Here is a 12,261-nt window from a genome sequence, read left to right as displayed (position 1 = left end):
AGAGACACGCCAAGGAAGATACTAACTGCTGACATCCGTTGATGTCTAGTTTGCATTCAGCTCATCGTGGAATGCAAAGGTTCTGCAAGCAAATATTAAATATAATGACTTTTTGTTTGTAATTGGGCCTTTAGAATGGGGCGACAATGTAAACAGGGTGACGATTCATGGTTAAGGTGCATTTTAATGGAATATGTTTCATGTCAAATCCAGTAAGCCATGCAATGTGGAGTACAGAGGAACTGCAACAGAAACCTGTATAACTATGTATGCTCCTGCACATTATTTACTACTGTTAGTCATTCACTTCCAGGTGAATGGTGACATATCAGTAATTTACTTGCAGACGCAGACAAATGAAAATGACATCTACTGAGATTTTTTGCAAATGTCCTGGTCTGAAGTAACACGCTATAGTTTGGACTTGAGTGGGTGACACTGATATTACTGTCCAAGCATAAAACAAAATACTTGCCCGCTGGGCCAAACACATTACAGTTAAAAGTAGCCTACATCTGAGTGACAAGTGAGATAAGCCTGTATCTGTGATGACGGGATTCTTATGAATAAAACGAGTCACATTTGCACCTTTCAAGTCCTGCATGTCTTGACACAAATAAAGAGAACAATGTAAACGCATTCATACACACTTTTCACTTTTAATTAAAGTAGGAGTTGTATTGCTGGCCTCATTGGCACCTGTGATTTATTTGGGTCTGCTCAGCAAAATCTACGCTCATAATTCTGTATTGAAGATGCTGACAAACACTATTTTGCGCTGTCAGCAAGCATTCAGCGTTTCCCCCAGAAATATATTCACGCAGGGTGGCAAACCCTCTGAAACAGCATTTAAATTTAAACTCTCCACTTAATCCCCAAACTAATGTGTGAGCAGCTCCTTAAAGCAGGGTCACCATCAGAATTTACTGAGACTGAGGGATATATTACTGCCTTTACAGGTAGAAATAATTCACAGTAATTCAATGAATAGAATGTGCCACAGAAAAATATATCCCTGCAGATTTGACTAGTTGTTCATGTTTGTCTGTAACCTCTTTAATATTAGTGGCGGACCACATGACTGAATGTGTGTGTGTGTGTGTGTGTGTGTGTGTGGTTTATAAAGGGAGAGACAATAAAGTTATCAGTTAAATTTGAGATTAAAGTTGTTCTGGGTGTGTCTTCAACAAAGATACAGCATTGACTTCATGCATTTCCTCAGGCAAAAAACTGTTTTACAGCCCTGACCGATTAGTCCCATTAACAGCACATCAGTCTTATATTAAAGTTTTCCCATTTGTGTTCTTGAAGATGACTAACATTGTGTGGCAGCCCATTAAACGGGCATCATGAATGAAATGAGTCATATTCACAATGAAATCATTTCAAAACACACTTCAAAACAATTAAGGCATGGTTTATGGAAACAATAAACAGGTGCAATATAACTGTATTATTGCGTTTTCTTGTCATATACAGTACTATGTACAACATATGTTACACATAGTACACATCAAATTACTCCTGTTATTGTACAGTAAAGGGTTTCTGTAGAATATTGTGCACACTGCACATTTCAGTGACGTTTGTGTGGTACATTTTTCATTTTAATAATCATTTTTCATTTTGATCAAATCAGTACTCAATACTTCCATTTTTTTCATTATAAAAGGTTGAACTACACTGCAGATTTTTAAAATAGCAAATAAACAATTTGGATGAAGGGACAAAAAGGGGAAAAAAACTACGCAGCTGTGAGGTCCTTGGACAGCATCAGTATTACAAAGACATCTTATGATGTCTTACAACTGTCTATGAGTTTTATAGACATGTCTTGGATAAATAAGACGTTCCTCAAGATGCCTCAAGACATCTTGATAAGAGATGTCTTAAGACACGTCCAAAGATATCTCAAGACGTGATGATAGCTGGGTGTGCAATCAAACAAAGTTTTCATTCACAAGGATACAGCTTTTCAAAATACCAGGCCTGTATTTCATTTCTGACAGTCCATGTTTATCTTAACCTAAAACCCTGAAGCTTAAGGACCATGGGACAGGCTTTCATGTGAGTGGTATCTCAGAACCGGTTAGCCATGACCTAATGATGACCTAACTATTTGAATAAGGCCTGTGTTGATTAGAGAGGAGATTAGGTCTTGATGCTGTGTCGCGTCAATAATACCAAACAAGTCTGTAAGCTCTGAAATAGCCGAAAAAGCCTACCTCTGTCCCACTTTTTTAGCAGAGAACCACTGCATTTAAATAGGGAAAACATTAGCAGGGGAAACATTCAGTTCTTATTTGTCTTCAGTGCGAGCTGTGTCAGGAATGATGGTCTGTCTACATCGACTGAGCTTCTAAATTAAGGCTTAATCCGAATCTCAAATACATGTTTGAACTTGGCCCCTGATCCTGCACAGCCTGTTATTGTTATCAATGGTATTGAGGAAGATAATATTGATGATGATGAAGGCCATTTTGAGGCTTCAATTAGTCCTCTTCAGCTGAGCTCTTCCTGATGTTTGAAGTCTGAAAAGTGTCCTCAAAGCACTGAGAATATTTTTATGCCTCTGCGACCAGAGTTCTTGTCTCATATTGGATCTTTCTCTCAGTGGATCCGAGTCATGTTCAGTTTATAAGGCCTCCGAGGTCTATGCTGAGCCTGCATTGGGATAAAACTGATTTTAGCTCAGGGCTTAGGGGCTTTCTCTGCCACGAGCAGGAAAATCACTGACCCACATTAGCTTTAATTATGGGGGCACTGGAGCCTTTCAAAGCAGTGAAATGTGTGAAGACAGGAATGCACAATACATACATTAAGAGGACACCTACTGGTGGACCATGGTCATTGCACTCTGTGTTCATTCACATGTTCATGTCCATTCACAAAGTTCTTCATTCACCCTGACCATTCGATTGATGAGTGCAGGACAAGTGTTACACTTTCAAAATTTGCTTGTGTAGTTATTGTCATTGTCCTGTTTTTATTGTCCTTTGTCATCATCACTAGCATCATTGCTAGCATGACTCTAACAGTTGGGTTTTGATTCCATTGGAGCTATAAAAGCTATCAACTCAATTTGACAAAGAGCATCCACCAAATGACATATGAACATCATCCTCTGCCTCATCATCACTAAGATGAAATTAAAATGGAATGTAAAACTGCCATTCATTCAGGACAGTCCCTCCAAATCAAGTGAATTCCTGTTCCTTAGCTGGTACCACAGCCCCCTATGTCAGTGCTATTAGGAGCACAGAATCTTCAGGGTTTGTTTTTATTTTGCCTTTTTTTGTATTTTTCTCATTTATTCATCCAAACCTTTCACCGCTTTCGTCATTTTATATGCTTGCAAACACAACAGTTATGTCAAAGAGAATAGTGTGTCCCTCTTGAAGAACAAAAAAGGTACATCTTGTGATTTTCAGCTAAATATAGACTCATTTAGTTTGACACTGAATAAAAAAAGAAAGCCTGATTTTAAGCTAGCACTCCTCCAAATTAAAATGACTGCCTGAGTAGATGGATTAAAGTAGCCTGGAGAGGGGTGCCAGTCGTTATTAAGTCCAGTTGTGATGACTTAGAGATGACATGAAACTGCATGTCTAAAAATGGAAATCCACTTGTGCAAACAAATTCAAGCTGTACAGTGTCTTCAACCGTCATTGCGTGTCATCATTATAGGGCATTCATTACATACATGTAATACAACCTATATAACTATGGTAAAAATAGAACAGAAATATCACCATTCATCTCCATCTTAAAGTCATAGAAAATAAGGTGATTTTGTCCCATTGAATATGCTACCAAAGAGGAACGCATATTGTATCTATATCAGTCCCATATTACCATTCACTTCAGAATATGAAGTTTATTTATTTATAGTACAGGTTTCATGGAACGACATTAGTTGTGTGGTTTTCAGTGGTGTACATAGAGATGTATTTGATTATGAAAAATATAGCCTACATAATGTATAACTAGCAGAGTCACAGCAAACCTTTGATCACAGCAAAAAGTAGGCTTTTTTAACGCCTGCCTGAAATATTCGGGGGTCCTCACTGGGTCCTTTACGCGCCTCGGACAGCTCTTTAACTCTCTCCTCTGATTGGTCAACTACCCGTTTCGTTCATTTGACAAGCAAAAATAGTGCTAGGCTGAGTTTGGTTGCAAGAAAAGAAAAGCACCGTACATTATCTTACCGTGTACACCGCAAAGATGTCTGACGACCGAACTGAAAGATCCGATGGGAAGATTGTGAAGATGGAGGTCGACTACAGTTCAACTGTAGACCAGCGTCTCCCGGAATGCGAAAAAATGGCTAAAGTAAGCAGAGTCTGAAAGAGGCCAGCGCCGGCTGAGTCATGGTGCACCAGGATCAGTGTGTTAGCATCCAAGCTAACATCGACTTGGTTTAGCACCACCCGGAAACCTCCTATAATCAATAGATTGAGCGTAAATTACTCTGAACTTTCAAACATTTCTGTTAACGTTATTGTTTCATTCTCACATACACGTTTGTGTTTGATTTTAAGCTTACTAACATGGTAGCAGTCTTAGTAGTAACAGTTATAACGTTAGTCAGTGGCAACATCTTTAGCTAACGCCAACTTGGTAGCTAGGCAAAGTGCCTTTTTAATACTGTGTAAGTCCAAATACAGAAGTTAACATTTGTCGATTTAGAAATAAGTGTAACTAACGCTATGTATGTGTATTTTTCTGCTGCAGGAGGGGAAGTTGCAGGAGGCCATTGAGAGCTTGTTGTCATTGGAGAAGCAAACTAGAACGGTAAGTGTGTCTGTACAGTATTAGTACAACTTGTTTACTTTCCTTTCATTTAGCTGGGGAAGGTCCTAACGTACACCTGGGAAGTTCAGCCCAAATGTGAATCTCAAAATACATCTAATACACATCGAAATACATTGACGGTTCGTGATATGATTTGGCATTGTTTCTCAGCCCACTCCAAAACACAATAAATGGCAAAACCTACCTCATTGTCATTGTCAGTCTGATCAAAAATATCCACTTCAGAGCAGATCATAAACTGTAGTATAGTATATGCCGGAAATGATCTAAGCAGAGTAAATTATCTTAAACTAGAAAAAAAAATGAAGCAGCAAAAGTTGGCTAAAAACCTGTAATTCTGCTTTTCTGTCATGAAAAATGGACCAAATGAACCAAAATGTCCTGGAAAACAAGTCTACCTGGAACCCTGAAACATGTTATTGCCTATCAACCTATAATAGTAGAATTTCCCTGGATAAATTAAAGAGGATGGGTCCTCAACATCAAAGATTTACAAATAGGGAAAACTTTACAGAGTAGTTGTGTTAATGAAATAAGTAATGGATTTATTGAGATACGTGTATGTTTATGTATATTTTCTAATTGTTTTCCTTATCTGCCTTCGACCCCTGCTCAGGCATCAGACATGTTGTCCACCTCCAGAATCCTCGTGGCTGTGGTCCAGATGTGTTATGAAGCCAAGGACTGGGATGCCCTGAATGAAAACATCATGTTGCTCACCAAAAGGAGGAGTCAGCTGAAACAGGTCAGATACTTCTTTTTCCCCGATGGCCCATTTCTACCAGTTGTGTCCAAACATTCTTATAAGTCCCACATTTCGAAAATACATTGTCTTGTGCCCCAAAAGTAATTCTGCAAATTGTACTACAAACACTAACTAACCAACACTGTTGTTTTTAGTCAAGATATAGTGAGCACTTTGTACACTCTACAATGTTCAGACCGTCATATATTTTGAAGCCTTAGATTCCGCTTTTGAAATGATCTCTCCTGAATTGCAAATAAACTTTTTACCTATGAGCAGAAATTAGAACATAAGCTAAATTTACAGGACCTTAAACAAACATGATTAACTTAATACCTTGCAGCTGTTCTTTGTCAAGCTCTTATAAAGACTTAAATGTATGTTTTTGTTTTGCTTTCTGTCTTATCAGGCTGTTGCCAAGATGGTGCAAGAATGTTACAAGTATGTGGATGCTGTGACTGATCTGACCATCAAGCTGAGACTCATCGACACACTTCGCACTGTGACTGCTGGCAAGGTCTAGAATGTGTTATTTAAATGTGTGTTTAAAAAGAGCTGTATACTAGAGACAAAAGGAAAGTTGTGTAGATTTGAATAGCTGTCAAGTTAAGTACTGCATGCCAGATGGGGGGAGCTTGAAAGTCACAGGTTAACGAAGGAGGAGGCACCCAGAGATTTGTCTTATCAGGTGGGCCAGACAAGAGGCGTTTTTTGTTTGACTGATTATCTGAGGCACTCTTTATGTGTAATCACTGAAATGTTTGTTTTACACAATTTGTGAGGGTCTGATTTACATGGAATATTCTCTTCCTCTGATGAGCGGCTGCAAATGTGGTCAGGTATATGAAGGGTAGGTTGTGCTGATGAATAGATGACCATTCCACTCAAGACATAAGCCCCCTCCTTGCTAATACACTAAACATGTCCTCCTTACAGATCTATGTAGAGATTGAGCGTGCCAGGCTGACGAAGACCTTGGCCAATATCAAGGAGCAGAGCGGAGAGGTTAAAGAGGCAGCTTCCATTCTTCAGGAGCTGCAGGTGAGAGACTGATAGCCTTTATTTTCTTTGTTTTTAGGATGAAAAAAGTTGTTGTGGGTCAAATGGAGATATGTCCACCACATTTTATATAGGGGAAAAATATGCAGACTAAGCAAATGGAGAAATGTCATGGCCTCCTGTTTGGTAAGTGCTTAGAATATGTTTGTTTCCTGCTCAGGTGGAGACATATGGCTCCATGGAGAAAAAGGAGAAGGTGGAGTTTATCTTGGAACAGATGAGGCTTTGCATTGCTGTCAAGGATTACATTCGCACCCAGATCATCAGCAAGAAGATAAACACCAAATTCTTCCAGGAGGAGGGCAACGAGGTAAGAGACAGGAATTGAGCGTTTATACAATACCGCAACATTTCCTCAAGTTGGCTTGACAACCACTGATGATGAAAAGCATTTGGTGACTGGCCTGTGTGTTCGCTTTACAGCACGGTTTTGGAAGCTGTTGCATAATTCTTTGGAGTATGTTGGTGTAACTGAACACTAACTTTTCCCTTTTGTGTAATGAACAACTCAGGAATCGAAGCTGAAGTACTACAACCTAATGATTCAGGTGGACCAGCACGAGGGCTCATACCTGTCTATCTGCAAACACTACCGGGCCATCTATGACACCCCCTGCATCTTGGAGGACAGCAGCAAGTGGCAACAGGTACGTGGGCTTTCTCTCAAGACCACAGTTTATATTTAACATATCATGAATGCAGAATACAGTTAATTACATAGGCAATTTTGACAGCCAAATGTTTTCTCTTGAATCCACTGCTGTACATGTAAGTTTATTTTGCATTATTTTGGGCACAGCAAATGCATCATTCTCCATGGTTTATTAAACATATAAAATTTATGTTTTTTCCTGTAGATGTTTGGAAGGTCTTTCCATTTCACTGCTAAAATTCCCCTTTTGATTTGATTTTTGATAAATAGTTATGATGTAATGCAGTAACAAAAGGAATTGTGCTTTTTTTATATGTTTTCCTGCCCCAGTGCTGGAGCACAGTACCATGGCTGCAGAAGAAACAATATGTTTGGAAATACAGTAGCTCACTGAGCGTAAACACTTGTGGGGAGAGTATTTTTAGTATTGGTACTGAAATCTAGACTTTTGCAGAAACAATGCGTATGATGGGATTTTTAATCAGAACATTACTCTGAGCACATACCCAGGATGTGAACATCCTTTTCCTCAATGCTCTTTTCTGTGAACAATGATGATCCCAGCAGTATTTGCAATAATAACAATAAAAACAACACTATATATCTGTTCCAAAACTTTACTTTGCTCGTTGCCATTTGAGTGTTGCTAGAAAAGCCATGAATGCATGTGTATTTCAGGCCCTGAAGAGTGTGGTGCTGTACGTGATCCTTTCCCCTTACGACAACGAGCAGTCAGACCTTGTGCACAGAATTAGTGCGGACAAGAAACTGGAAGAAATCCCTAAATACAAGTAAGACATACTTTGCGTTCCTGTGCCTGTTGGCTTCACCATTAATACAAGTAAAGGCCATCTGAATCAACAATAAACTGTACAACACACCAGATGAAAATATGGCCAGCAGCTGAATTTCCTGACACATATATACAGTATATGTAGCTAGACAACCTTTAGCTAAATTCTGTGTGAATCTGTGTTCAGTCTGTTGCTGAGTATTGAATGTTTTTTAATGCAAGATGGCAGAGGCTGTTGTGTGTTTGCCACTCAGGGGGAATGATCGGAGCAACTTTGACGTATACTGACATCACGTGCATAATACTATCCTGCAAGGTGTGAACATGGGGGAATTTTCACTATGTACCTCCTCCATTCCTAGGGACCTTCTGAAACAGTTCACCACTATGGAGCTGATGCGCTGGGCCTCCCTGGTGGAGGATTATGGGAAGGAGCTGAGAGAGGGCTCGCCTGACAGCCCTGCCACAGACGTCTTCTCTTGTTCAGAGGAGGGGGAGAAAAGGTGGAAAGACCTGAAGAACAGAGTGGTGGAGCATGTAAGTCCCACAGTCAAGTGTAGGCTCTTCTCATTTGGACCTGATACGTACATGTTCAGATAGGTTTAATGAAAATTTGTTGGTGCCTGGCAGCAGGGAGGTATCTAAACGAATACGTCTCAACTGCCTTTTAGCTTTCCCAAACTAGGCTGGCACATTCAAACCAATAAAGAAGTTTCTTATGGTGACAAATATTGGCCATGGAAGTTGCACTGGATGTGTTTAAAATAGTCATTTTTTTTAATTTGGGTGGGTAAATATGTAGGTACATTAGAGTGGTGAGCGTTACTGCTGCATTTTTTGATATGTCTAACATATCATTTGTAGATGTAAATGCAAAGACCATGCAGAGAATAAGGGTTATCGAGCTCAAAATGCATATCCATTGAAGTGGATATAAGAGAGCAGTAGAAATGTAATGCAAGCAACATGGCTAAACTGGCTAAGAGACTAAGTGACTGTTATGTGCGATATTAAAGTACATTGAAATTAGATTGTTAATGGATGGTTGGATTTCACTCATGAATTTTTTTTTCAGCTCTAAGTGTTGATGTGACCTGAAAGCTCCCCATTTCTAACATTCAATAATTTATGCAAATATTCTGCAGCAGCTGTGTATTTGAATGCATTTTTCCCTTTTCCCCAGAACATCAGAATAATGGCCAAATATTACACCAGAATCACAATGAAGAGGATGGCCGGACTCCTTGACCTGTCTATTGACGTAAGCAACAGTTTTACTAATTAGCTCATGCAAGCTGAAGCTCACGTTTACGGCACAGAAAAAACACATTTGCTGTTAGATCAAATGCTTTGTCAGTCTGTGTTTTTTCCAGCAATGTTGGAATTTTGAGTTCAAGATATACATAAAGAGAGTGTAGTAGTTGTGGCAGGTAGAGGATAATGAGGTACAACTAAAAGTGAATTCCAAAAATACATATTATAAGAGAACTCACAGATTGATATGCTGCAATGTGAGTTTTTGTGGGTGCTTTTTTTTCCCCTTTGAAAACTATCTTAATTCAGCCAGTATGACTTACAGAGTTGTTTGTGTATAGTGAGGAAACTAATTATCAGGATTTGGTCTCACTGTAGAACATTTTGAAAGACACTAACATGATGTCTGTCTACTCAAATATTTCATCAGGAATCCGAGGAGTTCCTCTCCAGCCTAGTTGTAAGCAAGACCATCTATGCCAAGGTCGACCGGCTTGCTGGCATCATCAACTTTCAGAGGCCTAAAGACCCCAACGACCTGCTCAACGACTGGTCGCACAAACTCAACTCTCTCATGTCTCTGGTCAACAAGACCACGCATCTCATTGCCAAGGAGGAGATGATCCACAACCTGCAGTGAAGCAAGAACAGTGCATTATTGTATGTTTTGATTCATATTTGTTTTTTGTTTTGTTTTTTTCCTTCTGTGGGAATGTTTTTGAATATACGGTATATTGGCAGACTGTGAATGCAGTGTTATTCCAATGTCATATAATTGGAGATAAATCTGCAGCACATGCACTGCACCCCAACTTTGTTCATTTTTTTACTGTCCAGTAAAACATTGACAATAAACACATGAGCACCTCCCCTCTTTGCATCCCTCTGTCAGTGTCATGAAAGATGTTTCCCATTGCCATTTCCATTTAATGGATTATATACAGTAGTTTAGCATTTATTGCTGTATGAAAACTCTTTTAAATGTATACTTAGCAATGTAAACAATAAACTCCTCACATTTGGTTAACAGTTATATGTAGGTTTTATACAGTATTTGACCTGACTGGTGTACATTTTAATATGACAAGTGTTATGAAACATGACTGCAGCACATCACCCATGTGTATTCTGTGTAAAGGTTTATAAAAGTAAAGGCAGTAATGTCAAACTTGCTTTGAATCGAAGAAATGGTTCAGAATGGTACTGCTGTGGCGTCAGTATATCTCATTACTGTTAAGTGACATAACAAGAGACCTGATGAAGAGAAAAAAAATCTTTCCCTTTCAGTTTTATTCAACTGAAATTGTCATGGTGAATCAAGATTTGTCAAGTCCATGCAAGATTTTTTGCAAGGTGTAATCCAAAACAATTTAGTTCAAGAATATTGATAACCAGATTTTAGTTAACAGAACTAAATTGAAGCTTCTTGTATTCTGTTACTGATCTTGGTCTATGTTACCCGTCTGGTTATGTTAGTGTAATTTTCATGATATGACATTTTGGTTTATGTTGAAGTGTTTTACTCCAATTTTGGTGACAGGACAACAGTCCATCCATCCATCCATTTTCTACATGTCTTTGGTCCCCGTTAGACTCCACCCAGAGATTGTGGACAACAGTCAAACAACGATATTGTGAATCCCAACTAAGCACCTTGAGGGCCTTAAACTCACATTGATTGAATCTGCCTCTAATTGCTATCCAAATTACTGGTCAAAGTTTAAACAAAGGTTATAACACTGCAACAACAATTAAAGTCTACTGCAGGTTTACAGTAACAAAGCAAGACACTACAACTGTCTTTGTCTGCAGCTAAACTATTCTACAATTTCAAATTGTCTGGTAATCTTGGTGTAATGGATTGTAGCTCAGCCACAGTGTTAACGATTTTCAAGATCTCAGCCCCCTCTCCCTTCTATGACAGTTAATTAGGTATTAAGGAGCGCTTACTGTAACTGACTTTTTTTTTACAGTGTACAGGGTTACATTACATAATGTTGTAATCTAGAATAGGTAACCTAGGTTGAGGCTACAAACTAAACACAGTGGTGGTATACTGTGTTTGGCTACATTTATATATACTGTATATCACATTTAAATGAAACAACAAAAAATCAGATAATCGATAATGTGTCAATTTAACATGCAGCTTGAATCTTTATCATTTTGTCAGTCTTTATCATTTGGACATATCTAATTCCTCCTTTCTTAGTATTTTAGCTGTTAATATAATATTTTGGTACTTTTAAAATGTCTAAGTTATTCTTGACGCTGTCAGTTCTCATACTCAATTAGCTAATAAGCTATGCATTTTGGCTTTTTTGCTGTTCTTTATGAAAATGCATGGAGCATTTGGGACAATGTCAGCCTCAGAACTTGAGTGGCTACCTGAAACTCTCCAGTTTATTTTTTTTATTAACAATTTGCTTTATGTACAAACAATAAGGCAAACGTGTCTTGAAATACAGTATTGAAATACTGAGGATATAACAGATACAAATTAAATTCAAATAAATAAAAAACAAATATAACAAATAAGTTAGTGGAGGTCTTTAAGTCTGAGGTCCCTTGTAAAAGTCTTACTGCGTTTTTCGTCGAAGTTCAAAGCAGCGAAGAAGGTAAAGAGTGCTCTTTGAAAGATGGTTTGGAGTTGTCCTGAGGAATCTTGTTTTATGAATGAAACATTTTCAGCATCTTTATCATTGAGTACAGAGCCAAAAATGATCTCATCACATGAAAAGGTCACTAAGCCAAATATTTTAGTTTCTAACCAATCATGTAAGTCATCCCAAACTGTTTTGTGTATGTGCAGGAGAAGAATAAGTGGTCTGCCGTTTCTATATCACTTTTACAGGAAGTGCAAAAATTCTTTTAAAAATTAAATATAATATGAAGAAATTCATTGCAGGGGTAAATAGCACTGATCAATTTGAAATGCACTTC

At 38.4% G+C, this 12,261-nt stretch overlaps 1 protein-coding gene across 1 annotated transcript; it reads left to right on the top strand.

Annotated features, from left to right (window-relative positions):
- Positions 1–4,106: 4,106 nt before the first annotated feature.
- Positions 4,107–10,188, top strand: psmd12 (proteasome 26S subunit, non-ATPase 12). The gene is made up of 11 exons (XM_044190223.1): positions 4,107–4,332; positions 4,735–4,794; positions 5,432–5,560; positions 5,970–6,077; positions 6,497–6,601; positions 6,780–6,929; positions 7,132–7,266; positions 7,950–8,062; positions 8,427–8,601; positions 9,248–9,325; positions 9,749–10,188. Exons 1-11 carry the CDS (start codon positions 4,225–4,227, stop codon positions 9,956–9,958), a joined length of 1,371 nt encoding a protein of 456 aa, XP_044046158.1. The 5' UTR covers positions 4,107–4,224; the 3' UTR covers positions 9,959–10,188.
- Positions 10,189–12,261: the final 2,073 nt, after the last annotated feature.

Source organism: Siniperca chuatsi, linkage group LG3 (genome assembly GCF_020085105.1).
Source record: "Siniperca chuatsi isolate FFG_IHB_CAS linkage group LG3, ASM2008510v1, whole genome shotgun sequence".
NCBI lineage: Eukaryota > Metazoa > Chordata > Actinopteri > Centrarchiformes > Sinipercidae > Siniperca > Siniperca chuatsi.
This window is presented reverse-complemented; position numbering and strand designations above follow the sequence as displayed.

Excerpts from the sequence above, each read along its gene's own strand:
- psmd12 (XM_044190223.1), top strand. The coding sequence starts at position 4,225 with ATGTCTGACGACCGAACTGAAAGATCCGATGGGAAGATTGTGAAGATG. Across the intron at positions 4,795-5,431 it reads TGGAGAAGCAAACTAGAACG|GCATCAGACATGTTGTCCAC; the intron begins GTAAGTGTGTCT and ends ACCCCTGCTCAG. Across the intron at positions 8,602-9,247 it reads AGAACAGAGTGGTGGAGCAT|AACATCAGAATAATGGCCAA; the intron begins GTAAGTCCCACA and ends CCTTTTCCCCAG.